We start from the raw sequence: 27,269 nt of genomic DNA, 5'->3' as shown, positions 1-27,269 counted from the left end.
CAATGAAAATCGAATGATGACAGATAACCTTTTATCTTTTCGAAAATCTCACCGCCGTAGCCGACGTGATGATGATCATGACAATTCTCTTTATCGCCAGTTCGCTCTCTTCTCTTCGACTTGTCCTCCACCCCAGAAAACTTCGCTTCACTTGGAGCACCAACAAACCCACCCCCATGCTATGCTCCCCCCACGCCTCGCGCCTCACTCTCAGGCACTCCAAACGAAAATAAAAAAACACACGTTTTGTTCCCTGCAATTCTCATGCACGTAAAATTAAACGTCCCCTTCTAGCCAAAACTCCCCAGCATTTTATGCCAAAAATAAGGGCATCACGTTATCATTTCCCCAAATCCAGTCACCGGCTTCCCGGCCCGCTGCTTCACCTTGGCTGCACACGATCACCATGCCCTCCCAGACTCGACGGTTGTTATTTTTAAAGGCCCGAATGCTTTCGCTCCTTTTTTTCTCTCTGTTTCCTTTTACTCACAGATAGTCTTCATCTCTTTCTCTCTCTATAGTTACCTCGCCCTTTACGTGTTGGCTGGCGGCCCTCCATTAACACGCCACCCCCGATCCCCGGTGCCTGATTCACACTCTTCCTCGTCCTGCATCCCTCCCCCGTCAACCCAACCCAGCTTGTGCATCTTCATTGCTCACCAAATAATATTTGCAACCAAATCTGCTCTTTATTCTATTCGCACTCGCCAACCAACTCGAACTTTGTTTAGATTCTTCGTCACACCCACCACTTTCCCCCGTTGTCTTACCCATCTGCGCCTTTCCGCATCTCATCCTGCAGCCTCACTCCTGCAGCTCACAAACAACGCAAACATTCTTTGGAGCATCTGATTGAATAACCAAAAACATTTCTCTGCTCTTGGTCTTGGGTCTCGTTCCAGTCACGATCAAGGTTTGTGTTTTTACTTTTTGCGATGGCTTCGCGAACCGATCTCCAGCTTCGCCATGCTTTTTGCTGGCCGTTTGCTTTCCGCCGACCCTCCCTTGCATCTATGCCACAGCCTTCTAGAATCAATATTGACCAAAGTTAAAACCTCTAGGGCTTAATCATGAAGTCCATCTCTCGCTACAGAAAACACAACAGGCGCGACGGCGAGCGGACCATTCGCAAGTCTGTCTCCTGCGAGCCGTTGCTCGACATGTCTTCCTCCGACGAAGAGGACCGCGCTAGAGGTAAGGACTCTTCGAGGGGTATATTGGTTAAATTGAGTTTCTTTTTCATTGATCTCATGGTTTTGATTTTCTGCCATTTTCTCTCGTCAAAGTCTTGGAGACGCGGCTCACTAACACATTTGTAGGTGCTCGTCTTACCTGCGGAAGTTTGACCCCATCTCCTGCCGGCAAGCGGTATGCATCACCAAATCCATCTCATGGTTGTTCTCGCTGTAGTACTAATGCACCCCAGACTTTTTGCAAAAAGGTCGGCGTCCGAGGCTGCAAGATCCCGTCCCGGTAGTGCAGACTCCTTCCAAGTCGGTGCAAACACCGAAGACGACGTCTTTGCTGAAGACGACGATTCGGCTGCCTCCATTTCTGGAGCTCCTGCCAGTGACGAATATAGTGCTGCAGAACACAGCGATAAGTTTTCAGGAAGTAAAGTCCCGTCTGTCGACGCCCAGGGAATCTATCCCCCCACGGCATGCATATTTGCTGCGAAGTAAGTCCTCTCACTGCAATCCCATGGACGCTCGCTGATAAGACAGCCTTGCACAATTGTACGATGACAAGACTCTCGAGTACGAAGTCACGCGCGCCTTTTCTAAATACGGGCCAGTATTTGTCAAGATTCGCCGTGACCAGCGTCATATGCCGTTTGCATTCTGTCAATTCACTGTAAGTTGTTGCTTGCACATTGGCACTCGAACCTGGCTAATTCTAGCCATGCAGTGTGATGAACATGCAAAGAAAGCCAAGGAATGCGGTAGAGACACTTATATTCTGGGTCGACAATGTCGCACCGAAATGGCCAAGGCTCATAGTAAGCAAGAAAATTCAGGCTTTGATGAGCATCGAGCCTCGAGGACTAATAGCAAGCAGCCACCTTTATCGTTTACAAGCACTCAGGAGACATCGTATCAGTCGACGAAGCGACTAGTCTCTTAAGCTCCCTCGGTGAAATTGCCGAAGCTGATGAGCTGGACGCTGCCATGCAGCATTCCATGCGCCTTCCACCGACCATTGTCGTGCGGTACAAAATGTACGACCCTAGACGCGACGTGCCTCTAGTAAGTTCATTTCTTTCCCCTATTAGGCATCCTCCTCTCTGACTTATTGTAGGCCTTTCGTGGACATCGCAAGTTCAAAGTGATTCCGTTTGACCCCCGGCCTGTCACAGAACCAAAGTCGGACGCCCAGGGCAGCCCAAATAAGGAGCAGTTTCTTCACCAGTATGATCGTGACCGACGATCTATCTACATGGGCAACCTTCCCATGAACATGAATGAGGAGACTCTCACAAATCTCGTCGGCGCTTGCGGCGAAGTCATTGCCGTCGTCCTCTTCAAGAAGCCCGTCCCAGGAAGTCCAAGTAGGCAGAGCTCTACCCAGCAATGCTTCCAAGCTAACAAAGTAGGCAAAATGACTTGCTTTGCGTTTGTCGAGTTTTCTCGCCCCGACAATGCGGACGACGCAATTGAGGCATTCGTAAGTAACGCCCATTCCACATTAGTCCCACCCCAAATCCGTCATCTTTTTTGATAGAGCTCAACTCACGCTGCTCTTTTTCTGCTCCTTTTTAATAGAACAATACGGACATCAATGGCTTCCGCGTCCGCGTTGACAGGAAGCAATCTCGTACCTTTGAGACACCCCGACGCAACCTGCCCATGCGCTCGGCCAACTACTCGCACTCGACGTTTCCGCGTCGTCGTCACGCGCCCATCATGGAGCCCGTCTCGCCTCTGCACACTATGTTTGATCCGCCGGCGGGCCATGGCAAGCCTGCCGCCGTTGTCCAACACGCCGCGCCTGCTGATCCGGACCAGACGCCCAGAACGGCCGAGGAGGCTGCCCAGACCGACTGTACCGAGGGCAACTTGTTTACGCCGACGCCCAAGAAGCCTTACAACAGCAACGGCGGCGGCGGTGGCAGCAGCAGCAGTGGCACTGGTGGCAGCTACGCGTACGGCCACATGGAGACGCCCGTTGCCATGCAACACCAGCATGCCCCCATGGCTATGGGCTGGATGCCGTCCTTTCCTCCGTACCCCTACGGTCCGCCCATGTCGCCATACGGTCCAATGACCCCCCACGGCACTCCTGGTGTTATGTACCCGGGCTACAGCCCGGGACCGTACTACCCGGGGATGTATGACATGTATTCGATGGCGTCGCCTCCTCACATGATGCCGCCGCCACCACAAATGCAAGCACCGCCTACACAGGTTGCGCAAGCAGAGGCTCCGGCTGAAGCACAGGCTCCCACTGAGACGATGAAGGAGGAACAGTGAGCAAAAGTTTTCCTTGCTTTTCCTCGAGAAATCAATTTGATTCGTTGGTTGGATTGTTTTTCTTTTCTTTTTTTTTTCTCTCTCTTTTTCCTCTTGTGTTCTTGTGCTTGTTATTATTCTGCCATTCTATTATTCTCTGTTTTTTTTTTTTTTTTTTTTTTTTTTTTTCATTTTTGCGAGTTTCAAGTTTCAAAGATGATATCACATACCCGCGTTTTAATATTTTTCTTTTTCATCTACGCGAAAAGTCGGCAAAAGAACGCTCGACGGAACGGCCAGAGAAACAGTCAATCTGCAGCCATGTTTATTAATGAGAGAGTGGGAGGGCGGTGGACTATTAGTATGGTGGTTTGGTGCTGTTAGAAAATAAGCCCAGTCAAAGAAACGAGGTTATTCCGAGAAAGTATGAATAGGGTATTAGGAAGCACACAGGGACAATTGTTATCATTCCTTTGGTTTTAGTCTTAGCCAAGGTTCGAACTAGATATTTTCATTCATGCCAATCCATGCCATGTTCCCCCCCGCCCTTTGTCTCGTGTGATCCGCTTCAGCTAGTTCGCCTCATTTTATATCACTGTGGGTTTTTCCTGATGGTTGGAATGATAAAAGCCTCAGCGGGTCATTCGCGTTCTTGCAGCGAATGGATCGTGCTGAAGAGACGCTGTAATGATCCATTCTAGAACGCGCCCATGAAAAGCGGGCCCAACAGCTGAAAAGGTGCTGCAGACTTTCCCCATCGCCAGAATTGTCGACAATGACAAAAAAGTTTTTTCGCCCCCATTGCTAGCCATATATTGCTCTGCTCGTCGCCCTCATACGATAACTGCGTTGCTTCAAACCCGCTGTAGGACCACAGAGAACCAAAAACCACCCGTTCTCCTGTCTACAGCTCCCGTCGCAAGTTCGCAAGTTCACAAGTCCGTCATGGGTGTGCCATCGTTCCAGGCGTCCAACGCCATCATCTACCTCACCTATGGCCTCTTTCTGTACGTCTTCTTCCCTCCTCAGTGCTGTCGTGAGATTGTATCGCTGACGCGCCGTCATCCCAGCGTCATGGGAACCGGTATAGCCTGGAAGTTGCGAAACCAGGACAAGACGGAATTCTTGTCTAGCAACGGCACTCAGACTGGTTAGGATTTCACCTCTTTCTTGCGCGCACCCGATGGGACAAGACTGCGCTTTGGAGAAACCCAGAGTCTTCTACCAAAACAATACGGCATTATACTAATGCAATCGCACAGCCTTTCCCCTTGCTCTCAACTTTATCGCCTCTGGTGAGTAATAAGGCGCAGAATAAGATTTTATCCTATACACTTCGGTTTCTTTGTTCCATGCCTCTTTCGGAGCGGTAGCAGCGCAAAACGTCTGCCCAGCCAATACCTTTCTACTTGTCGAGTCATATACGCTCGTCAAGGCGGCATGCGACATCACTTGACTCTGAAGACGGCAACCTCAAAAACAAGCACAAAAAGAACAAGGTAGTTCTTCTTGATGATGCAGGTTCGTTACCCAATTCTAGAACAAAAAATCTCCTTCGTCTTCTCGACCTTGTTTTGAGAAATTGTTGTTTTGGTGGAGAGCAAGTGCACACCGCTGTCGATACTAACCCGAGGCATGACCTCGAAACATCTTCATCCTCCCTTACCAAATGTCAGGGACTTGTCCATTGCCACTTGTTTTTTTTTCCTTCTTTCCAAAAACCAAGACAACAATTTTTCTCTACGGGAAGAGGGGATGCGGCTCACTACGGGCGCTGAGCTGAAGCGCCACGCTGGCGGGATCCAACCTACTGTATCGTGGGAGATGCCGCTCGCCTGGCGCGCCGAAAGCGAGGCTGAGATTATACCGTGATACTCGATCAAGTTAATGCTTGCGTGAGAAACGTGCTGCCGCTCCAAAAAGAAAAATTCCTTCTCCCCTCCGTCCTCCTCCCCTTTTCCCCCTCTAATTGAATCATTAGCCCACTAACCATCCCTCTCTCTCTTTGTCCCTCATTTTCCAGCCCTCGGATCCGGCATCCTCTTCTCCTACCCGGAGCTCGCCACCATTGCCGGCGTGCAGGGTGTCGTCGTCTATGCGCTGGCCTCGTCCCTGCCCATGCTCGTCTTTGGCTACCTGGGGCCCGTGATCCGCCGTCGGTGCCCCGAGGGCTTCGTCCTGACCGAGTGGACGCGCCAGCGCTACGGCGCGCCCGCCATGCTCTTCCTCAGCTTCCTGACCCTCGTCACGCTCTTCCTCTACATGGTCGCCGAGCTCTCGGCCGTCGGCCAGGTCGTCAGCACCCTGACGGGCCTCGACGGCCTCCCCGTCATCATCGTGCAGTGCGTCGTCACCACCATCTACACGTCCCTCGGCGGCTTCAAGATCTCCTTCCTCACCGACGTCGTCCAGGGCGGCATGGTCGTCGGGCTAATCCTCATCGCCACCATCACGATTGGCGTCAAGACGGAGATCAAGACAGAACTCATCGACGCCTCGGGTCTCACAAAGGCCAGCCTCCTCGGCTGGCAGCTGCTCTACATCCTGCCCGTCGCCGTCCTCACCAACGACTTTTTCCTGTCCAACTTTTGGCTCCGCACCTTTTCTTCCAAGACGGACAAGGACCTGCGCCTCGGTGTCACCATGGCCATGATCGTCATTCTCTGCGTCCTTACCCTCGTCGGCTGCACCGGCCTCATCGCCGCCTGGTCCGGCGCGTGGCCTGGCGACCCCGCCCAGGCCGGCTCCCTCGCCTTCTTCGTGCTCCTCGAGAGCCTCCCCAGCTGGGTCGTCGGCATCGTCCTCGTCATGGTCGTCAGTCTCAGCACCGCCGCCTTTGACTCGCTGCAGTCGGCCATGGTGTCGTCCGCCTCCAACGACCTGTTCCGCAACCGCCTCAACATCTGGTTCATCCGCGGCTTCGTCGTCCTCGTCATTGTCCCCGTCGTCGTCCTCGCCCTCAAGGCGCCCTCCATCCTGCAAATCTTTCTCATCTCCGACCTCGTGTCCTCGGCCGCCATCCCCGTCCTCTGCGTCGGCCTGCTCCCCCAGTGCTGGTTCTGGCGCGGCTTCGAGTTTGTCGTCGGCAGCCTCGGCGGCATCCTCACCGTCTTCATCTTTGGCGCCTGCTACTACGGCGACGCCTACCGCGGCGCCCGCCTCATCCTGCTCGAGGAGGGCCTCTACGCCCAGGACTGGTCCGTCTTTGGCGCCTTCGTTGCCGCGCCCCTCGGCGGCCTCGTCTGGGGCCTCATCGCGCTGGCCTGCCGCGTCGGGTTCCAGTACGCCAAGGCCAGGCTCACGGGCGGCGTCTTTGACGCGCTGGACAAGCCGCTGGACCCGGTTCGTCCTCTGAGCAGCGACGGCGAGGTGGTCGAGCAGACTGTTTCAACCAAAGCCGGCAAGTTTTTCTAAGCGGAGACCCGTACAGCAGTGTGTAAGAACCATGTACAGTTGTCGTCTTTGGAACAAGCCTGCATAGAGCTGGAAGCATATGCACATAGATGGTTGTAAATAGCAGGGTTTTTGGGTTAGTTGGAGAAAAGCATGGCTTGTTCGGCATATGATGCTATGCCGCATGTCTTTTTGCTATATAGTACAATAATAATCCATCGCTTTTTTCTTCCCCGGAATACATATGCGCAGTTTCTTGTTATACATGATTTGAGATGGATGTGTGTGTGTGTGAGTGTGTACATGACGCCACTGCCGATCCAGTCCCGTCTCCCTGGCTTCATCTACTGCGCCTTGTCCTTCCAACCAGCCCGGTGCGCCGTCTCCTTCAAGATGACTGCCTGCTCCTGTCGGTACGCTTCGGCCGTGGTGGCGCCGGTGGTGCCCCAGATGCGCCACTGCGTGCTCGGGTACGTTTTCGTGTCCGTCGAGCGGGCCAGCACCACGTATTCGATCTTGTCCTGCACGCGGAGGCTTCCCGGGATGATGTCCCCCGCGACGCCGCCGCCGCCGCTCGCCTTGCGGTGCCTCGACATCTGCTGCTGCGACGACAGCGCGACGACGGCCTGCTCCGTCAGCACCGTCTTGTCGTATGGGTTGATGGCGTGGATGAGGTGGCTGGCGATGCGCGGGTACACGAGGGTGCGCGTGTCCTTGACGTACTCGAAGCGGACCGTCTCGTGGGGGCTGCGGCGGTCCATGGCGGCGTGCAGCTGCGCGGCGAAGCGCGGCATGCACAGCCGCGACACCGTCGCCTTGTCGCCGGCCGCGAACGCCTCGAGCACCTCGCGGTACATGGCGCGCGCCGTCGGCGCAATCTTGCCGCGGTGGGCCTTCCACTGCGGCCGCGTCGTCCAGCTCGGCATGGAGCGCAGCTTGATGGTCAGCACCGACAGCACGCACTGCGCGTAGCTCTTGAGGCGCCACCACTGGTACCGGGCGAGGTCGACGGGGTTCCTGGGGCGCTGCGAGAAGGGGATCGGGACAAAGGTGCCTGTTTGCGGTCAGTCTTCGTTAGCGCTTCGCCCTCACTTGTTGCCCGCCATCTTGTCTTTGGCTTGTCAAGGTGATTTTCTCCATTGGAATACTGTGAGCACCGACGTACCGGGAAACAGAGGTCCACCGCCATCTTTAAATACGTCCATGGCTGCCGCCTTTTGCATCTGCGACATGGTCTGCTCCTTGGTCGCGCCACGCTCGCCCAGCTTTTGTTGCCGGTTCATTGCGCGGTCGATTTTGCCCCGCGAGATCTGGGCGTAGCAACGCTTTGCGCCGGCCCAGGGCATGCGTACGGTTGCTGTGCTGCTCTTCCGCGCGATAGCGGCAGCAGCAACCTGCGTCGCCGGCCGGCGGAGTGACGCCGCGGCTCTCGAGGCCATGATTCTTGATCGCGTCGGGTTTCGTTCGCTCCGGGCTTAAACAATTATAGGCAGTAGCCAGCGTTTGTTGGTATGCCTTTGCTGCGATCGGAATGCGGAGGTTTGTAGTCCGGGCCTTCAAGAAAACGAACTTTTTAAGCGACGAGCCCAGCCATTTCTTCCACTATTCGTCTAGATAAATTGCTTAGTACATATGCATAGTGAGTAGCACATATTCTGCCACACCTCACCGCCGCACATCCCAGCGGGTAGTCAAAATATAGGTAGCCTTGCACTCGAAAACAAGCACAGATTACGGAGCTGCGGAGATTGCCTTCAAAATGAATAGTCACGCTAGAATCTAAAGCTGACCAGAATTACAAGACAGTACATCATATTGCTTTCAATCACAGTGAAGGTCCAGATGAGTAGCTAACTTTGTTAGAATCTCGGATGCGATCCCTTGATAAGAGGCTCGTGCGCCTTCCCTCTACAGTGGTATTATCACATTTCTAAGTAGTGTTCATTGTGCTTTGCTAAACCGTCACTCACAAAGCTGTGCGAGGTCAGCGCGACGCAATCAAGGTGTTGAATTACAGATATCCAAATACCTCACTAACTGGTCTGATACCCACCCACCTTGAGTAGTAGCGCGACATAAGGCGACCCTTATAGAAAATGGATGTAAAAGAAGTCTTATTGATTCTTGTAGCTTATTGGTCTAAGATGTTGTGATGGGGGAAGTTCTCGGACTCAATTTCCCATTCTGCCCTTGCAAGGCTATTTCAGGTCTAGATGTTTGAGTCAATGAGGAACCTATGTAGTTGCCACGAGATACAGCCCGAAATGATTGGATAACAACTTATGGCGGCCGCTCCATCGCGACTAAGATGAAGGCTGCCATTCACTAACTATCAACGCGAATGTCAAAGAGAAAGAAGTTACGATCAGTGGACAAGCCGCACTCGATCACGTCTGCTGACCGGAACTCCTGCCTGTGGCTTCTTGCCGTTCCCCTTGATCAAGCATGGAGCATTATGACGGCATGATTCAGTTTAATAGTGCTTACAACGTTTCTTGAAATAGCGGAGGTCGGGCTTATCAGTCACGGAGTGAAGACTGCTGATATATGCCGCGATTATACTTGACAGGTGATGTTTATCTGTTTACCGTGGGTGGGATTCAGGTGTGTCAAAGATGAAAATGAGCACCGAGCTAATTATAATGCCAAGAAATATCATTCGGCGTACAGGGGTTCACCGTAACCGCCTAATCTCTCTGCCCAATAATTGTCATAAGAGTTGTGAGACTTGATTGCGTGGCTCCGTTGCGGTGCTGCAGGTCGAGACTAGAGTCAAAGGGCCTGCATTCGAATAAAGATGAGATTTGGGCTTGTTTTAGGAGAAATAATTGTGCCGAGACTTGTCGTACGAAGTATCTAGAATCTGAAGCTATACTTTGTATGTTGCACTGGATAAATTCAAAAATAGTACTGGCGTGTCGTGCCACAACCGAAACCCCACATTATTAGCTGTGCCCAGCCACTGTCGCCGGAGCCACATCTCCAACGCTGACGACAGCTTCGACGACTGCCCAGCTTCCTCATCGCCACCCAACGCTGCGCTTCACCATTGAGAGCGCAGCCTTGTTCGGAGCTCTTGCACGAGGACGCTGCACCAGATCTCCAGCATCTGGCCCCGAATTTCTCTCTTATACCCTTTTCCGACTCAATCCGAACTAGAACAACACAACCCTTTTGAAGTTCCCGGACGGCCGCGCTGCCTTCCTCGTCGCCAATCATGTCGACTCTTCGCACAGCCGAGCACACAAAGTACGTCAGCTAAACGCGCTCTCTCGAAGTGAACTCTTGATGTCGCACAAGTCATCGCTGACCGCCGTTTGCTTCCAGAACTGATCAAGAGCTTGCCATCTCCATCAAGAAAGCTACCAATGCTGACGAAATTTCTCCCAAGCGCAAGCATGTTCGAGCCTGCATCGTTTACACATGGGATCACAGATCCTCTCTGGCCTTTTGGTCAGGCATCAAAGTGTATGTTACCAACCTTGCACCCCCAAGGCGCCCTGCGCTGACTGCCGGCTCTACCTGGGCAGCCAACCTATTATGGCCGACGAGGTTCAGACGTTCAAGGCCCTCATCACCATTCACAAGGTCCTCCAGGAGGGTCACCCTAGTGCCCTCAAAGAGGCTATGGCAAACAGAGGCTGGATTGATGGCTTGAACCGTGGCATGGCCGGTGAAGGTGTGCGTGGCTATGGTCCTCTGATTAGAGAATACGTCTATTTCCTGCTCGCCAAACTATCTTTCCACCAAGCCCATCCCGAATTTAACGGAACGTTCGAATACGAAGAATACATAAGTCTCAAGGCTATCAATGACCCCAACGAAGGCTACGAGACCATCACAGACTTGATGGTACTGCAGGATAAGATTGAGCAATTTCAGAAACTCGTCTTCTCCCACTTTCGCAACGTCGGTAACAACGAATGCCGAATCGCCGCCTTGGTACCCCTAGTCCATGAGAGTTATGGCATCTATAAGTTCATCACGAGCATGCTTCGCGCCCTTCACACAAGTAAGCATCGCCTCTCTGCGCAGCAACGCCGGCTGCACGTTCAGCTTTTCACTGACTTGCCCCAGTCACCGGTGACGATGATGCCCTGCAGCCCCTCCGCGAACGATACGACGCCCAGCACTACAGACTTGTCAAGTTCTACTACGAATGCTCCAACCTCCGCTACCTCACCAGCCTGATCAATATTCCCAAGCTTCCTCACGACCCGCCGAACCTGCTTGCCGAAGATGAGAATGCCCCCGCTCTTCCTGCACGCCCCAAGCAAGAGATTGAACGCCAGCCCACACCGGTTCAGGAGCCTAAATCGGTGGAACCCGACGAGATATCTGATTTCTGGAAGAGCGAACTGGACCGCCAGAACAGAGAATACGAGGAGCAGCAACGCGTTCTGGAGCAGCGACAGCAGGCTCAGCTTCAGGCTCAGCAGCAGGCTCAGATGCAGGCCCAAAGAGATTTTGACGAACAGCAAAGACGTTTGGCCGAGCAGCAGCAGCGTGAGCAAGAGGCTCTGCTTGCCCAGCAAGCTCAGTGGCAGACCCAGGGCAGACTGGCAGAACTTGAGCGTGAGAATCTCAACGCTCGCTCACGCTTCGAGCAGGACCAGTTGATGCTACAAAAGTACGATCAGCGCGTTAAAGCTCTCGAGGGTGAGCTGACTCAGTTGCAAAACAACTACGGTCAGCAACTCACTAGCAAGGATGAGCAGATCCGGGCTCTGCAGGAACAAGTCAACACTTGGAGGACAAAGTACGAGGCTCTGGCCAAGCTGTACTCACAGTTACGAACTGAGCACCTTGATCTGCTCCAAAAGTTCAAGGCCGTTCAACTCAAGGCTGCCAGTGCGCAGGAAGCCATCGACCGACGCGAGAAGTTAGAGCGCGAAATCAAGACGAAAAATCTCGAGCTTGCCGACATGATTCGCGAGCGCGACCGCGCCATGCATGACAAAGATCGGCTCTCTGGAAGCAACAAGGATGAGCTGGAGAAACTCAAGCGCGAGCTGCGCATCGCCAACGACCGCGCCGACAACTTGGAGCGCAGTAAGGGCAACGAGCTGTCGACCATGCTCTCCAAGTATAACCGTGAGATGAGCGATCTGGAGGAGGCTCTCCGCACCAAGTCTCGTGCCCTCGATGATGCCCATTCCAAGCTCCGTGACGGCAGCTCCGACCTGGAGCAACTCCTGCGCGACAAGGAGGAGGAGCTTGAGGTGTATAAAGCTGGCATGGATCAGACTCTGATCGAGCTCAACGATCTCAAGCAGAATCAAGGTAGCAACGACGAGGTGCTAGATAGCCAGCTGGATGCCATCATCATGGCTAACCTGGACAAGATAAATGACATTATCGACTCTGTCCTCCAAGCTGCTATTGGACGCGTGGACGATGCGCTCTACGAGCTTGACTCTACCATGCAGGCTGGTAACCAAAACGCCTCGCCAGCCTATGTGTTGTCGCAGATTGAAAAGGCTGCTGCCAGTGCCATGGAATTTGCAACATCTTTCAATAACTTCATCGCCGATGGACCCAACAGTACACATGCCGAGCTGATCAAGTCTGTCAACGTGTTCTCCGGAGCCATGGCAGATGTGTGCGGCAACACCAAGGGTCTGACGAGACTGGCAACAGATGACAGGAAAACCGACTCCCTGATGAATGGTGCCCGACAGTCAGCCATGGCATCTGTCCAGTTCTTTCGTGGCCTTCAGAGCTTCCGCCTGGAGGGCATGGACCAGGTGCAAAAGACGGACGTTGTTATCAACAGTAGTACAGACGTGCAAATGAACCTGCAGAAACTAAATAAGCTGGTCGAAGGTTTTGCGCCCGGGTTTGGCAAGTTCGCCAACAACAAGGGCGATCTAGGTGATATCGTCGACGCCGAGCTGAGCAAGGCTGCTGACGCGATTGCGGCGGCGGCGGCTCGTCTTGCGAAGCTCAAGAACAAACCGCGTGACGGCTACTCTACATACGAGCTCAAGGTTAATGACTCGATCCTAGATGCCGCTACAGCTATCACCAATGCGATTGCGGAGCTCATCAGAGCCGCTACAGTTACGCAGCAAGAGATTGTGCAGGCTGGCAAAGGATCATCATCTCGAACAGCTTTCTACAAGAAGAACAACCGATGGACCGAGGGTCTCATTTCAGCAGCCAAGGCAGTAGCATCGTCCACTAACACGCTGATTGAGACGGCGGACGGTGTGTTGTCGAAACGAAACAGCCCCGAACAGCTAATCGTTGCCTCAAACGACGTAGCTGCCTCGACAGCACAGTTGGTGGCAGCCAGCCGTGTCAAGGCCGGGTTCATGTCAAAGAACCAGGACAAATTGGAACAAGCCAGCAAAGCCGTGGGCGCTGCATGCCGAGCCCTGGTGCGGCAGGTGCAAAGCATGATTAAGGAGCGCTCTCAAGAGGAGGATCAGGTTGACTACTCTAAGCTAGGACACCACGAGTTCAAAGTTCGGGAGATGGAACAACAGGTATGTTAATGTTGCCTATGCGATGGTGCTTGCCTTTCTTGGCCCTTTTGCTTTTTCCTGTCTGGTTCTGTTGTTCTTCTTTTTGATCGATCATCTATGTTTGGCCTGTAACAGAACGGGATCGATACTTGGAAAGGCTGATACGCTGGTGACTTCCATTTTCGGCTTGCAGCATGTCACTAACGGCGAATGGTGAAACAGGTTGAAATCCTCCAGCTGGAGAATGCTCTAGCTGCGGCCAGACACAGATTGGGCGAAATGCGCAAGATCTCGTACCAGGAGGAATAAGCCGGAGGGGTCGTGGGGTCAGGAGCGGCGAAGGAGACAACGAGGAGACTAGGCGAGTAACAAATTGCTGGCTCGTGGACAAAATAGAGGGAGGGTCCAGAGGGGTGGCCACATGGAAGTTTCGTCCTCACGAGGCTAGTGGCCGAATACCCACCGAAGGGCAAGGGGCGGAGGGGGGCACGGATATGGAGGTTTGAGATTTCCGGGCACATTTTATTTTAGAATTGAAGCTATCTAAAATGGAATCGTCCAGAGTTTCCGATGGTGATCGGGGCGAAGAGCTTGTTGTAGATAGACACCCGTCATGCAGAGCGACGGCCTTGGCGTCAAGCCATGGCGTTCGTTAATCGAGACAGTCGAGTCGAGTCTAGGGTTGTGAGGAAAGTCAAAGCTGGAGCCCAATAAGGGATGCGTGGGCTGGCGCAGTGAATTTAGCAGTGATATGTAGGGTGGTGGGAGAAGAGGGCGTTGGTAGTTTGCCGATGATTTAAAATCGGGCGTTCGAGATGAGTCTCGGGGTCTCGGGGTGGGGCGCGGGGTGCTCGGCCTCGGGATGACGGTGGGCTACTTCGACGAGGCATCAGGCTGCGATGCCCTGAATCGTAATGGCATTGATTTGGGTGGTAGGCTAGCAGGATTGAAGCGGTATTGATGGTGAATTCAGGTTGTGAATGAGGGTGAAGGGCCTGTGTAGAAGAGGCTGAATAGCTGGCGACAACCGAAGCCGTTGGATGAGGCTGGCGACCTCAATGTCCTTTCCCTACTAGGTAATTGTCTAGGTACGTAAGTGTGGCGAGAGTGTATTTACGGTGTTGCAGCGCACCCGGCTGGTGCTAATTTGGCGGGTCTGTCAGAAGGCTGTGGGCTGTCGACGATGATTCAGTAACAGGCACCTAGGCACTACTTAACTAAGTACTAAGTACCTAAGGTACCTACTGGTAGCAAAGCTAAGTAGTGGACTGGAGGCGCAGAAGGGGGTGGGGGAGGGGCAATGTCAGTGGATCTTGGCTGGTCTGTCTGGAGGTACCTCTACTTAGGTGCCATGTACTTAAGAATAGCGTTGTAAACGTCAGTATACTTACTAATAGAAGGCAAGTGCCTCTAAGGTACGGAAGTACTCCGTTTTGGCATGAGAGATAACCGATTTACAGAGCCTTAGTAGGTACGGAGTACTTACTGACTATAACCACGTACTCATGTATCCAAGTAGCCACCACTGCCTAAGTAGTAGGGCACACGAGCCAAAGTACACGGCCAATGACGAGACCGGAGCAAACTCTTAAGTATCCTTTGCCATCAAAGTTCCCCAGAAGGAGAAGAAAAGATCCATAGAAGCGCTCTCAGGTACCCTTTTACAGAATTCCTAAGTCCTCCTGCCGTGTTTGGAGGCTTGTTTCAGGCAAACCGAAGCAAACGCAGAAGCGGCTTCTCCAGCGCCCGCAACACCCTCAAATGCCACAGACAGGCCAACACACCGCCACAAGTTATCTTGCACTCTCGCCATTTTCCCGTCTCGATATCGTCTGATTTAAGTTTCCTGAGAATCATAAAAACCTTTTGCAAGTTTCCAGAAGCCATGTCTCTATCTTGTAGCAGAAATGCAAATAGAGGAAGTATGTTGAAGGATGCTTTTGGCAAGCGCTGCAAGACACACACACCAGGGACAAAATAAGCCCAACGCGGACCCCACCTTTCCTTTGTACATTGCTTGCATCTCTTTGTCTGTTTCTCATGTCTTCCCACGACATCATCGATGATCCACCGTTTTCATCCACCTTCATCCATTGCCTTTTCCCGTGACCGTTGGTGTCTGCGAGAGAACCTTGCCTGTCCACTTTTCATATCTCACACCTTTGTCCACAGCTGTTCTATTGGTCAGTATTCTCAGACATGGACGATGCCGTCCATAGGCAAACCGAGTTGCCACTATTTACTCACAAACAAGCATACATACGAGACAAAGATACGGAGCACTGTACCACGGACCAAGCGCCGTGCTCACCAGTGATGTTTCGTTGCGCCCAACCCCGTGCGGATAGGCTGGCCAGATCCAATCATTTAATATACACCCTGTCTCAGCTGAGGCTGTCTGCATACCCGACCTGTCAGCCAGCGACAGAGCCTGGCAAATGAGTTACACAGAAATGCTGCCTTGGTCGAGTCCATTGCTGACTGGAGTTTCACAGTTCGCAACTATTTCGAAATCCGTCCGACAAAGCCGGACCCTTACCAGTAACCCGCATGCCTGCCAACAGCTAACTAGCGTGGGTTAAGCTCAGCACAAACCAGCGCAACATCCAGCCCGAGACACAGGACACAAAAACTTGGGGCAAAATCCTACTCACTGCACCGTGTGGTGCCAATCTATCTACTGTCAGCCCGCATGTTACATACCTGTCAACGCCACATGCTAGTGCACATCCTTGGCGCTCTGCGCAGCAAAATTGTCTAATGGCCCCAACTACCGATCCATTGCTGGATCTGCTGAATCATTCGTCTCTTTGGTTCGTCCCCCCCCCCCCCCCCCCCACAGAAAAAGAAACCACCCGGAAGTGTAGCTATTACCGTACACCGTACCTATAGCTAGGGCAATCTTAGGCCTCAGCCATCAGCCTGTCTTCTTACTCCGGGGAATTCTCGTGAGCGCCCACGCAAAGCGAACTACATCTAAGAGCCTCACATCAAACTTGCGTGACACGAATCTACACATCTGAAACTATGGACATAGGAAATCTGCACATCTGCACATCTGCACATCTGCACATCTGCATATCTGCATATCTGCAAATCCGCATAGGTAAGGATTATCGTCAATCCCGATATATTAATTCGATTTGCATTGCATCGGGGCTGAATGGCTTTGCTCCCGATTCGAGGCCTCGGCCTCGGAGACCAGGGCCGTCGTTACTGACGGAGTTGCCGGTCTTTCCCATTTCATTACTGACTGCATTTGCCGCCGTATTTCCAAAAGAAGCAGGCTACGCGAGCAATTTGAAGCCAACACTTAGAAACATATACTTCTCGATTCGCCGAGTTGACGTGGCCCGCCACCCCACAGCATGTGGTAACTAGTTTTGCAACTCCGGATGCCTATCCGCCACGATCTGGCTGGTCAACTCCCTGCACCCCTCCCCCGCCCGCGCGCCAGTGGGCGAGCCACTAGTTTTCTTGGCACTTCGGAGCAACTGCCTCGTTACTCTAGTGGTGAAACTCGTCTTTGACTGTCACGATGAAGTCAGGTCTCAACGCTATCTTCGAGCCGGTGCGACGGCGACGGCAACTACACAGACACAAAAACGCCGCCCTGCGACTTGTCGCCCAACCAGGAGACGCCGCCGTCGGGAGCCAGATGTAGAGCCGGCAGGGCAATGAAATCATTGTCTCAGCCCAGATTACCCTGAGTGTCAAGGCATTGCTCTAGCCGTGACAGAAAAAGATTGATTCATATGTCCTGACTTATGATTGCAGACACGACTACCTGTCGAGAATGATACCTATACGAAGTCGATGTCTGTTGAGATGCTGAACAAAACAGCGACAGCGCTAGGCGCTCATGTCGGTGCTTGGCGCACCGAAACATCGACCGTTGGGCTAACAAGAGTAGCTCTGGATACCTAAACGAAAAATTAATTCAACCACAGGCCAACTCGTGGAAGGCCGGTGCAGTGGAGAAAGGGGCGGCCAAAGACGAATGGCCGCGCCTCCACAGCGGCTGATGATTTCGGCGAGCAACGATGATCGCTAGTGCGCTTGCCGGCCCAGAACCAGCCGTCACTGGCACGGCTTGGTGGGTTTTTTTTCTGCTGGAGTGCAATGCCACAAAGCTATAGGGGACCAAGAGCACGTGAGACTAAGTCATCGCATCGCACTGTTAAAATCACTTTCTCCGCGGGATCTGCATCAAGATGTGCGGAGTGCGAGACAGAGTAACAGACCAGTTCACGTTTTTCTGGAAATCACTAATTACTGGTACCGAGACCCGCTGGATGAATAGCGCACGCAACTGCCAAAGCTCGATCTTTGTCGCCACAGGTTGGCCTTTGTGAAGGAGAAGTGCTCTTTGAGCCTCGTGGACCCTGAAACTTACACAGACCACAAAGGTTCGTGAGGGTAGATTAAGAAGCGTCGTGCAGAGTGGGTGGGACAACGCCACTGGGAGACCATGTCTATTAGTAGGACGAGGGTTTGGGCAAGCCAGGCCGTTGTCGTGATGAGCAGCATCGGGGCTAGAGGTTGACACCGAGCCATGAGGTAGGAAGTCGTGCCCGCCGCGTCCGCTCGAATAAACGAGGTTTGGGTGGGCTCTCTGGCACTGTGGTTGCCTCGATTTGAGCGGCCCGGCCAAAGCAGGCGTGGGGATGAGACATGAGGCACCAGCACACGCAGGAAGCATTTAGCGCTTCGCATGCTGAAGGTATTTCTGGCGGGCTTGCTATGATGGCATCGGGGGCGGCGGCCATGTCATGAAGGGGGCGTGGGCAGCTGCAGCCTGCAGCTAGCGAGGAATCTCGGGATGTGGTGGCGGTTGGGGGCTTGGGAGCGTACTCAGTACAAGTAGCAGCTAGTCGCCCACCTCATGCTCGTGGTCAGCTGGGGCTGGCGTGTAAGTTGCGCGGCAGGTGGACACCAAAGCAGATTTGGACCAATATCGGCATTTAATCTAACACAAGACCAGAAAGCAGGAAATTCACGCTAGTAGGGATTTCTTCATGATTTCATTTGTTGGTCCTGTCGTGCCCCAGCCTGGGCAAGAAAGGGGACAGGCAACCCTTCTCGCCCGCCGCCTTTCCCCAGCTGGCATCGCGCGTTCCCGGTGTTAGACAGTCATACAGGTAATTGAGGAATGATGATGGAATTGCCGAGAAAAAAGCGACCAGGAAAAAAACTTTGGACTAAATTCGAGTCCTCAAGAAAGATTCTCGAGGGGGTATCGCCTCCATTGCGAAAACACAAAATCCGGAAAACGCCAATTGTCCAACCCTAACTGCTCAGCCACACTTTTTCCCCGCGGATTAATGTCGCTAAGCAAGAGCCAATTGCTGCTCTCCAAAATACAAACTAGAAGTAAAAGAAATCATAATATAGAAAGGAAACAAATAACGATCATCAGAACGTAAAGTGGAAATCCTCGTGTGGATCGTACTCCGGGCTGCTCGAGAGTACAAAGACTAAAAAGGCATAATAGTTAGCTTAGTATAAAAGGACAGTTAAACGCGTAACGAGACTTACGTCGATCTGCACTTGGTGGCTGTGTACATTGGCTCAACGCACTACTCATGTCCCACGGGCAGTCAATGTCGAAGGCCTGGTGGTCGGCCACACCATCCAGGCTCAGGATGGCAGGTGAAGAGTCCGGGGCGGAATAACCAGCGTTAGAGGCAGTGCGTGTGCCAAAGCCAGCATCGCCGCCAAATGATGAGGCGGGGGAGCAAGCAGCGGGGTCCTCGGTGACAAAACTGTAGTAGTATGGGCGAAAGTAGGATTCAGAGACAGTGCCCAACGGGGGTCCAGCGGTCGAGATGGTCATATCGGACAACAGGGCCATAGAGTGCGATGAAGTCGAAGCTGGAGGCCAAAGAGCCGCGGTATGTGTCGGGGGGGTGGATATCGAGGTGCAAGTGGACGGTGTTGAGGTGTCCTCTGAGCAGCGCGGCGTCCCACAACACAGTGGTGAGCCTTCCAAGTTTGAGACACAATTTGTTTTGTCTGCTGTTGTAGTCGGTATTTCTGGCTCAGGTACCGAGACACTTGGAACCGGGTCTAGTCTGATCGAGGCGCGCTCCGCGATGGAGATTGTCGAAGCAAGAGTTGAACGGTTATCCTGAGCCAGAAGAGCCTCCAATAAGAACGCATTCTCATCTGGCATATATCCCAACTCGATCATCCCTTGAAAGAGTTCCAACTCCGAATCTGGGCATACTCTGGTAGTTTCTTTGGGCACTCGTAGCTCATCCCTTTGAACGAGCTTCTTGGTGCCTTGCTCGGTATCTTCGACAACCCAACCGAGCACCCGGAGATACTCATCGGGAGGTAAAATGTCCATGGCCGGACAGGCAGCCATCAAAAATGAGGATAAAGGAGCCTTCTTCTTGCCTATTTCGTCGCGCACGAAAGAATATACCTTTGCGATCATTGCCCAGCGGTTTCTGTATGGGTCTTTGCTCCAGAGCGTGGTGAGGAAGCCGGATGCAGCCTTTTGCTGCGATTCTGGAAATAGTTTTACGTAGTAGCCTTATGATCACGAGGGTCAGAATTATTTCTTAGGAAATCAAGTTTTCTGCACTTACTTCTGAAGGCGATAAAAGCATTCAATGGCCTCTTTGCGCGGTCTCCAGCTTGTTTGCTGATGTTCTCCTTCTGCGGCAAGACTTGTTGCAGATGCATGAAATCGAGAGACTTTTGAGCTTTGGAGAACCGTACGGGAGTTATGTCTTTCTCTTTGTCTTCGAAGCACTTCGAGGCAATCTCCAGTATTGTCTCGTTGTGCAGGTGACGGAGAATTGTTTGTGCAGAGACTGTTGAGAGGCGCTTTAACAGCTCTTGACGGTCAGGGTCGTTCGATATAGAATCCATTATGTCTGGGAAAATAAAAACTCTGGCAATCTGGCGATGTAGGATTCATTGAGAAGTTTATGGGTGAGTGGTCATCGAAGTGTATTTCAGAGCCGAGGATTGCAGGAACGTGGTGCTTAATGGAAGTGAGATGTTCCTGGAGGGCAGGTGAGCTGGGAGGGTGTGCACCCAAGCGCCACCCTTGCAGGGATGGTAGGGGGGGGGTGAATCTTTCTAGTTCCACAGGGTCCCATTACAGAGTGGCTCGGTTGCCAGAACTCCCGATTGCAGAGGTCACCCATACGTTGGACAAAGGAGTAGCACCCTCGGCCAAACAAACTCTAATGAGATTTTCGGGGAAGACAAAAATGGTCTAAAGCTTTAACTCATTAATCTCTTGATACTTGACTAAAAGTCATGAGAAATAGATCCGCCTCCACTTCATCCGGTTCGGCTTCAAATCGGAGTGCTCGCGCTGCACTAGAAATAAAGGGAAGTGACAAGTTTCCTCGTAGATCATTAATGTTTTTCTTGATCTTTGTCCAGTTAATATCCCGCGATAATTGGCGTGGGATTTATCACATACCATTGGTATATTATACAAAAATTCTTGTTCCATATCCTCAATATGTTCCGCCGACTATCTCGTCAATAGGTATCCCGACCAGGAACGAGCCCACATACATTTTCTGTGTGTTCTTTTATTGGGTATGGCAGGCTTGTTTCACCAGCCAGTTTGGAGAATTGCGTTGCTCTCTCATTGCTCGAAAGAGTAACTCGTTGTCGGTGTGTCTGCCGAGTGTTAGTTAGAAATGCGTAGGGGTAACAGACATCTTACCTGGTCGAACTTAGAGCGCAGTTCAGAATAATATATTTCCCACGGCTCCGCTAGCGAGAGGCAAGAGCTTGGAAGTTGATACCGGAAAGCCTCCATGGCTTTTCTGCGAGAAAAGTATGGCTGTCGCGTATTCTTCATGAATTTATTCCAAGCAGAGCCTGGAGTTTTTCTGCATGGATGCCAAAGTGACGCCACTGACCAACTTTCTTGTCCAATTTTGCTCAGTAGTCGCCTTCCAGTATGGTCAATCTTAACTTCAGATGCAGACGTCCCAAATTCCGCAGACGGAGAGCTAGTATATTTGGATGCGCCCGCTTGAGCCAATTGCCAAGTAGTTCTCAGGTATAATCGCATAGCCTCGTCATCTTTCAGAACTGTGGACAGTAAGTTTGAAGATTTGTTGATGTTAATTTTTGAAATTATCATGAAAGTCCCAAATAAAAATGCTGTGGCAGCGTTCGCGACTAAAGTACCAAATCGAATGCTTGGGCTTTCAGGCCGCGACCATGTCTCAGATGTCAAGAGCATTGCTATGAGCCCAAGGTTCGCTATTTCGTGTTTCATGGCGGCGTGTTGCCGATTCCATCGCAGTATTGTTGTCCCAGTCTCAACTTCTATCTCTGAATCAGGTGGCAGACCCTGATGAGGGTCTCGAGTTGAGATTGGCACGGCGCTAATGTACCAGAAAGCAATCGCTTCTTTAACTAGCAGGACGGAGTCGATTTCCTCTTCTGCGCTAAACGCAACTATTCTATCAATGATATTGTTGTCATTGCTCGAGCTGCAAAGGAGGCTTTCCATGGCGTAAACGGCATCTTGCAATACATCTGGGTGGACTTGATTAGCGATGCAGTTTCAATACGGCCAGACAGCGTACCATCGAGACAGTGCGGCTTTTCCTCCCTTTCTTCGACCTTATCCAGGAATATCCGTAAAGCTTTGCACCTTATTGAGTCGATAGCCGATCTTGAATCTGTAATGCACTCATCCAGTGTCCAAAGCGGACTGAAGCTGAAAATACTGTCCATGTCTACTGATCGTAAAGGAACACTGGGATGAGGAATTCCCGAATATTCTCGAGAGACTTCCTGGAGACTTCTTAATAAACAAAATTCAAGGTAGTAGGGAATGACTAGAAGGCGTGAGAAAATCCGAGCACGGAGCCAGCTTCAACTGACGAGGATGATAGCGGAAAAGCACAGAAGCCGTGAGAATTCACGCGCGGAGAACCTCGACCTACCTAGCATGACCAAGGTATAGACCGAACCAGCACTCTCAGGTAGCAAGTACTAGCTCGCCTTCTACAGCGATTTACTCTACACGAGTAGTGCCCGATGACGCGACAGTAAGGAAATAGATACTTCCTACAACTTTCCACATCCCATAACGTCGACGTAGCTCAACTACAGTTATTTTTTCCTTTTTTGAGGGGAGAGGGGGTAAATATGGGACTTCCCCTTCTCTGAAACCTTGGTATTATGAATAAAACAAGCTTCGCCGCACACAGAGAATAGTTGGCGCGCTCAGGTTACGTTGGATAGTATTCTGCGGCAAGATACCCCGCGCACCATTTCAACGGCTAGGCACCTTTTGTTTTTTCAATTCTCAGTCATCAATTCCTTCGTAAGATAAGAGACATCTATTACTCATGAAGAGCGGTGCTTTCCTCTCACTTGCTAATCCAACCGGCGGTCAGCCACCGCTTTTTTCACAATGCCCAAGACCGCCTGTGGCAGGCGCAGAGAGTGCCTAGATTTATTCTTGAAGTTTTCTACCCATACCACCCCCATGATCGTTTCTTCTCCTAAGTTTTAATCTATAGATAGTATATGGCTTGTACTTCTCACAGCAAACGATTTTGGGGAAATATTACATCATAGTTCGAGTGTGGCTGGTTGACGCAACACACATTTGGCCTGGAACGCGCCCCTCCAGCCACGCCAGTGACACCAGTCGTCTACCAGTATTTCACATTAAACTCACCCTCACACAACCACGGTGGCCCCTGTCCAGTGCGTGCTCCCCTCCCTGTCCACCCACAACTCACTTCACCTCGACCTCACCAACCACCTGGCTTCCCTCCCTCCCATCCGATTGTTACCCAGCCACCTCCCACGTTGCACAGCAGGATGATGCCCTGAGGATGTTGTCGGCGAGGGGTCCAGACGAAGACGCAGAATTTTGTGTTACATTGTGGCTTTAGCCTTGGCTGGAATGGGGTCGAGACAGTGGGAGTGTGCTCGGCTTTGGTGATGACATGCCTGTACAACGACTGGCTCCCTGCTGTAGAAACAGTTCCGTGGAGAGTCCTCTCCACAGGTCCGTCTGTCTTACCATCAAGCCCCCTCTTCCGAGACTTCGCAGGGAAAAGCTCAAACTACATATCTGTCGAGCGCAAATGGGTCGAGCGCAAATGGGTATTTGCGGCTCGACAACCAGGATCTCCCTCGTCACGATCACGATGCAAACAACGCTGGTCAGGGGTCCTTACATATCGATTGTGACGCGGGCACCGTGCAGTTTCATTGATTTAACTGTAAACAGAGACAACGTCCGGTAATATTTGCCTCCTCACGAGCCGTTTAGCGACGCTGCGTTGTTCCAGTCGCTGCTCCAGATAAATGTTCTGCAGCGCCACTCGGTGTCTCGTTCCTTGTCACCCGAAGGCCCTAACGGGCGAGGACAAATGTAAAACGAACGTCCTGTTGATCGCGAACATTCATTAGTCTCAATCACACGTGGTAAACGGTCTCTTCTAGGGCTACCGAGAGGAGGGGAGCAGGCAGTAGAGAAAGAGGGGACGTACCACAATTTACGCCAGGCTTTTTCGTCACCAAGCTAATGCATGGTTCATCGTGCTCGCATTTTGGCGCCAGTCGTTTGCCGAGCAGCTTGGACCACGACTCTTTGGCTTCGATTGGGTCAAACACTTTGGTTGGACAGACCATATTCGCGGGCGTATTGTTCGTCGGCATCGACAGGGTTTGCGATGGTGGTAATGCCTGCAGAGACAGCTCGTCGGCCGGACGTGATTTCTGCACCTGTTCAGGCACTCGGCTTCGGCCTGCAGCCAACCGCCCAGCCACCGACTCTACGGTTGTAGAGGCGATAATCTTGGGCTTGAAGAATCCTTGCAGCGTCGTTTGCCCGCTGGCAAGTTTTGCTTTAGCGTCACCGGAGCTTTTGATCTTCTTGTTTGCTGGGCTGACCGCTTCAGCTGGCCGGCCTGAGTTTCTCTTCAGCTGGCTCCCCCGCTCCAAGCTAACGCTCTCCCCTGGTTTTGTCAGTGCTGCCGCTTTGTCGATATCACTAACGCCATTTGCGCCGCTCGTAGTCGTGCCTGAGGAGCTTGCAGCGGTTTCGGTAGTCGTGCAGGCGTTCCCTATTTGCGACAACTCACAACCACTTTTCTCGTTGTGTATAGGTAATTGCGATGCCTTGCTTGTAAACATGTCCCGAATATTTCGACGCCGGTCAAACTCGGGGATTAGCCTTGCCGAAAGGACCAGAGCGTCCCGCTGCTCCCAGTTCCGGACCCGTTGCCCGTCTCGAAACATGTCAGTGGGGTTCATAACTTCTGCCAGAGCAATCTCTTTTCCGTTTTTCATAATCCTATCCCTGAGCGTGGCATATACTGGGCAGTGATCCGAGCCCATCAGTCCTTCCTGGATATCACAGTCCACAAACCAATCTTTAATACCGTCACTGCACAGAATGTAGTCAATTCGGCTACCCACATTTGCAGGCCGTGTGTTTCTCTTGGTATCCCAGCATGTGTGCATGCCCATTCGCGTTGGGTGGAAGCACCGGCATAAATCCCATAAGACCGCATGTTCACGGTCCTTGTCCCGGTCACCAACAACGGTCCCTTCAAACACAAGTTGATTCAATATTCGTCGCGTTGGCATCGACTGCCATTCATCGATCGTCATGCCTTCTTTCCTGAGACCTTCTGAAATATTGGAGCTATCCATTTCGCCGCGGATGATGTTCAGATCCCCGGTAAGGATCACTTGTTTGCCTGCGGCGATCAGGTTTCGGACCCGCACCTCCAGAGCTTCTACAAAGCTTTGCCTGAATTCGATCCGAGACTCATCGCGGTTAGCAGGGCTATAGACTCCGAGTAGTACGAATGCTGGGAACTCCAGGACAATGCATCGTCCCTCGGAATCGAGCAACACCTCATCCACATTACCACTCAGCTGACCCAACCTCGGATATCCACCAATCTGCTTGTTCTCAGGCAGTTCTCTATAAGGGGTGCTGCTTTTTGGCGGGCAGAGTATCCCCAATACACCCTCCTCCGCAAGAATCGGCGCGCATGTCGCATTCCTGGTGTAGATGGCAACTCCCGAGTAGCCTGGATGTGTTAGCAACGGCTTTGCTCGGTCGGCTGAGCTAGCATACCCTTTTTATGTTGAGGCAAACTGAAATATACGTCCCAGCCTGGGACAAGTACCATATCGTCTTGCAAGTCTTTGCGTTGAATCTTTGTCTCTTGCATGACCACAATGTCGGCCTCGAGAATGTCAAACATGGCCTTCGTGTGTTAGCAAAAAACGATTAGCGTCTAGAGGAGCACTGACCTGAAATGTGCGTTTCTCTCGCCATGGTTGATACCCAAATGGATTTCTAAAACCTTAGTTCACGCGCATTGATCAATCAATCGCCAAACGAACCGGATGCCATTCACTGCGAGGTGTTAGTCTTCGGTGCCAAATATCGCTCTTCCGAGAGCGTACCATTCCATGTGGTTATCCTGAGTACCATTTCGGCACAACTTGCACACTTTTTTGATTATCGTCACTTTTTGGACTGGGACACCACCTATTCGCCTCTCGTCCACTTCCGATCCACCGGCAATCGGTTCAAAGTCGGCATCAGCGGAGCAAATATTTAAGGCGTGGATGTAAAGTGATTAAGTTATAATCTCTGTATATAGAGGGCCAATGCGCCCATGAGCCAAAATATTATAATTTTGGCAGAATTGAATCGGGTATGAATGATGTATGTAGATGTCATCCATTGCCCCACGATCGCGTTCTCGATTGATGACCAAATTGCTAGTAATAAGCGCGGAATGGCCACGCAGTCACGTGCTCCAGTCTAAATCATCGCCTAAATCTCCAGGCACCCATCCGCATCTGGAGCCGAGCTTCATAGAAAATGGTCTGACTTGTCAAACCTACACCTTCGGACCCGTCGTCATCAACAGTCACTATCACCATGTTTGCCACCCGACAGGTCGTCCGCAACGCTCCGCGTTTCGCTGCCCAGGCTCGCGCAGGTGCTCAGCGCCGTTTCGCCAGCTCCGCCTCCGAGAACGAATTCATCAAGGAACGCCAGCATATCAAAGACCACGCCAAGGGCACCACCGGTAAGTCCCCAGGAGTCCCTAGGCGTCGCGTAGACTCTTCAATTGCTATTCTTGAATGTTTCTAATATATTTCAGAACTCTGGAAGAAGATTTCTATCTAGTAAGTAGCCATTCTAACGGCCCGAGAACTACCGGACGAGAATAAGCCTCAATCGAGCCATGCGACGAATTGGTCGTGACCCCACAGCCAACACAAATGATGATGGCGAGTGCAGCGCAGCTAACACACGGCTTAGCGGTGTCACGCCCTGCCTGATCGCCGCCGGTGCCAACGCTTACTACCTGTGGAACGAGCACTGGGACCACTGGAGCCACATGCCCGCTCTCGAGGATCGCACCGAGTACGCTTACCAGAACATTCGTACCAAGAATTACCAGTGGGGTGACGGTGACAAGGTAAGTTTCGAATTGTCTTGGGAAACTAACATTATAACTGACAAGTCACAGACTCTTTTGTAAGTTTACTGAAACTCTTATTCCGACGCGAGCGTGCCGTGCCGGCACTCAACATCTGTCGACGAAACTATAAACGAATCACTCCAATAGAAAATGCTAACTGAGGGCAACAGCTGGAATGATAAGGTCAACTACCACAACAAGGACAAGGTCGCGTAAGCGTCAAACTGTTGGAGTAGCACGGCATGTTGGTGAATTGTTAGAGCGTCCCACCGGGACTCAGTCTGTACTTATTCCTAGAGGAGAGTCAAATGCATTCCATTTGTGGTGATGGAGGGGTTCGCATGCGCGTGGCCGTGATGCACTTATGCTCCGGTGATCCAGATTTATTGCCTGCCTATCACGGCACCCGCAGACGCTCCGTCCCACAGTTCGGAGCAACTGCCATTCAGTGTGCAAGCAACTTTCTGTTCGTTCAAAATGAT

The 27,269-nt window shown here is 52.0% G+C and overlaps 7 protein-coding genes across 7 annotated transcripts; 4 read left to right on the top strand and 3 right to left on the bottom strand.

Moving 5' to 3' along the window:
* Positions 1-1,070: 1,070 nt before the first annotated feature.
* V2A60_002179 (uncharacterized protein) lies at positions 1,071-3,470 on the top strand (the record flags this gene model as incomplete). Its single annotated transcript, XM_083253530.1, has 9 exons — positions 1,071-1,194; positions 1,320-1,368; positions 1,427-1,678; positions 1,725-1,854; positions 1,909-1,999; positions 2,059-2,246; positions 2,299-2,548; positions 2,594-2,664; positions 2,763-3,470. 9 exons carry the CDS (start codon positions 1,071-1,073, stop codon positions 3,468-3,470), a joined length of 1,863 nt encoding a protein of 620 aa, XP_083109656.1.
* A 924-nt stretch (positions 3,471-4,394) lies between these two features.
* Positions 4,395-6,863, top strand: V2A60_002178 (uncharacterized protein; the record flags this gene model as incomplete). The annotated part of the gene is made up of 4 exons (XM_083253529.1): positions 4,395-4,456; positions 4,520-4,599; positions 4,712-4,744; positions 5,473-6,863. The coding sequence occupies 4 exons, from the start codon at positions 4,395-4,397 to the stop codon at positions 6,861-6,863; spliced, it is 1,566 nt and encodes a 521-aa protein (XP_083109655.1).
* Positions 6,864-7,186: 323 nt separating this feature from the next.
* V2A60_002177 (uncharacterized protein) lies at positions 7,187-8,281 on the bottom strand (the record flags this gene model as incomplete). Its single annotated transcript, XM_083253528.1, has 2 exons — positions 7,187-7,896; positions 8,008-8,281. 2 exons carry the CDS (start codon positions 8,279-8,281, stop codon positions 7,187-7,189), a joined length of 984 nt encoding a protein of 327 aa, XP_083109654.1.
* A 1,778-nt stretch (positions 8,282-10,059) lies between these two features.
* Positions 10,060-13,621, top strand: V2A60_002176 (ANTH domain-containing protein; the record flags this gene model as incomplete). Its single annotated transcript, XM_083253527.1, has 5 exons — positions 10,060-10,091; positions 10,170-10,310; positions 10,373-10,854; positions 10,920-13,333; positions 13,535-13,621. The coding sequence occupies 5 exons, from the start codon at positions 10,060-10,062 to the stop codon at positions 13,619-13,621; spliced, it is 3,156 nt and encodes a 1,051-aa protein (XP_083109653.1).
* A 5,106-nt stretch (positions 13,622-18,727) lies between these two features.
* V2A60_002175 (uncharacterized protein) lies at positions 18,728-20,194 on the bottom strand (the record flags this gene model as incomplete). The annotated part of the gene is made up of 3 exons (XM_083253526.1): positions 18,728-18,789; positions 18,851-19,852; positions 19,909-20,194. 3 exons carry the CDS (start codon positions 20,192-20,194, stop codon positions 18,728-18,730), a joined length of 1,350 nt encoding a protein of 449 aa, XP_083109652.1.
* A 3,388-nt stretch (positions 20,195-23,582) lies between these two features.
* On the bottom strand, positions 23,583-25,761 carry V2A60_002174 (uncharacterized protein; the record flags this gene model as incomplete). Its single annotated transcript, XM_083253525.1, has 6 exons — positions 23,583-23,713; positions 23,818-24,285; positions 24,412-25,371; positions 25,419-25,551; positions 25,691-25,703; positions 25,754-25,761. The coding sequence occupies 6 exons, from the start codon at positions 25,759-25,761 to the stop codon at positions 23,583-23,585; spliced, it is 1,713 nt and encodes a 570-aa protein (XP_083109651.1).
* Positions 25,762-26,237: 476 nt separating this feature from the next.
* V2A60_002173 (cytochrome c oxidase subunit VIa) lies at positions 26,238-27,003 on the top strand (the record flags this gene model as incomplete). The annotated part of the gene is made up of 5 exons (XM_083253524.1): positions 26,238-26,388; positions 26,515-26,563; positions 26,625-26,784; positions 26,836-26,843; positions 26,958-27,003. 5 exons carry the CDS (start codon positions 26,238-26,240, stop codon positions 27,001-27,003), a joined length of 414 nt encoding a protein of 137 aa, XP_083109650.1.
* Positions 27,004-27,269: the final 266 nt, after the last annotated feature.

The sequence above is a fragment of the Cordyceps javanica genome, chromosome 1 (assembly GCF_051103115.1).
Source record: "Cordyceps javanica chromosome 1, complete sequence".
NCBI lineage: Eukaryota > Fungi > Ascomycota > Sordariomycetes > Hypocreales > Cordycipitaceae > Cordyceps > Cordyceps javanica.
This window is presented reverse-complemented; position numbering and strand designations above follow the sequence as displayed.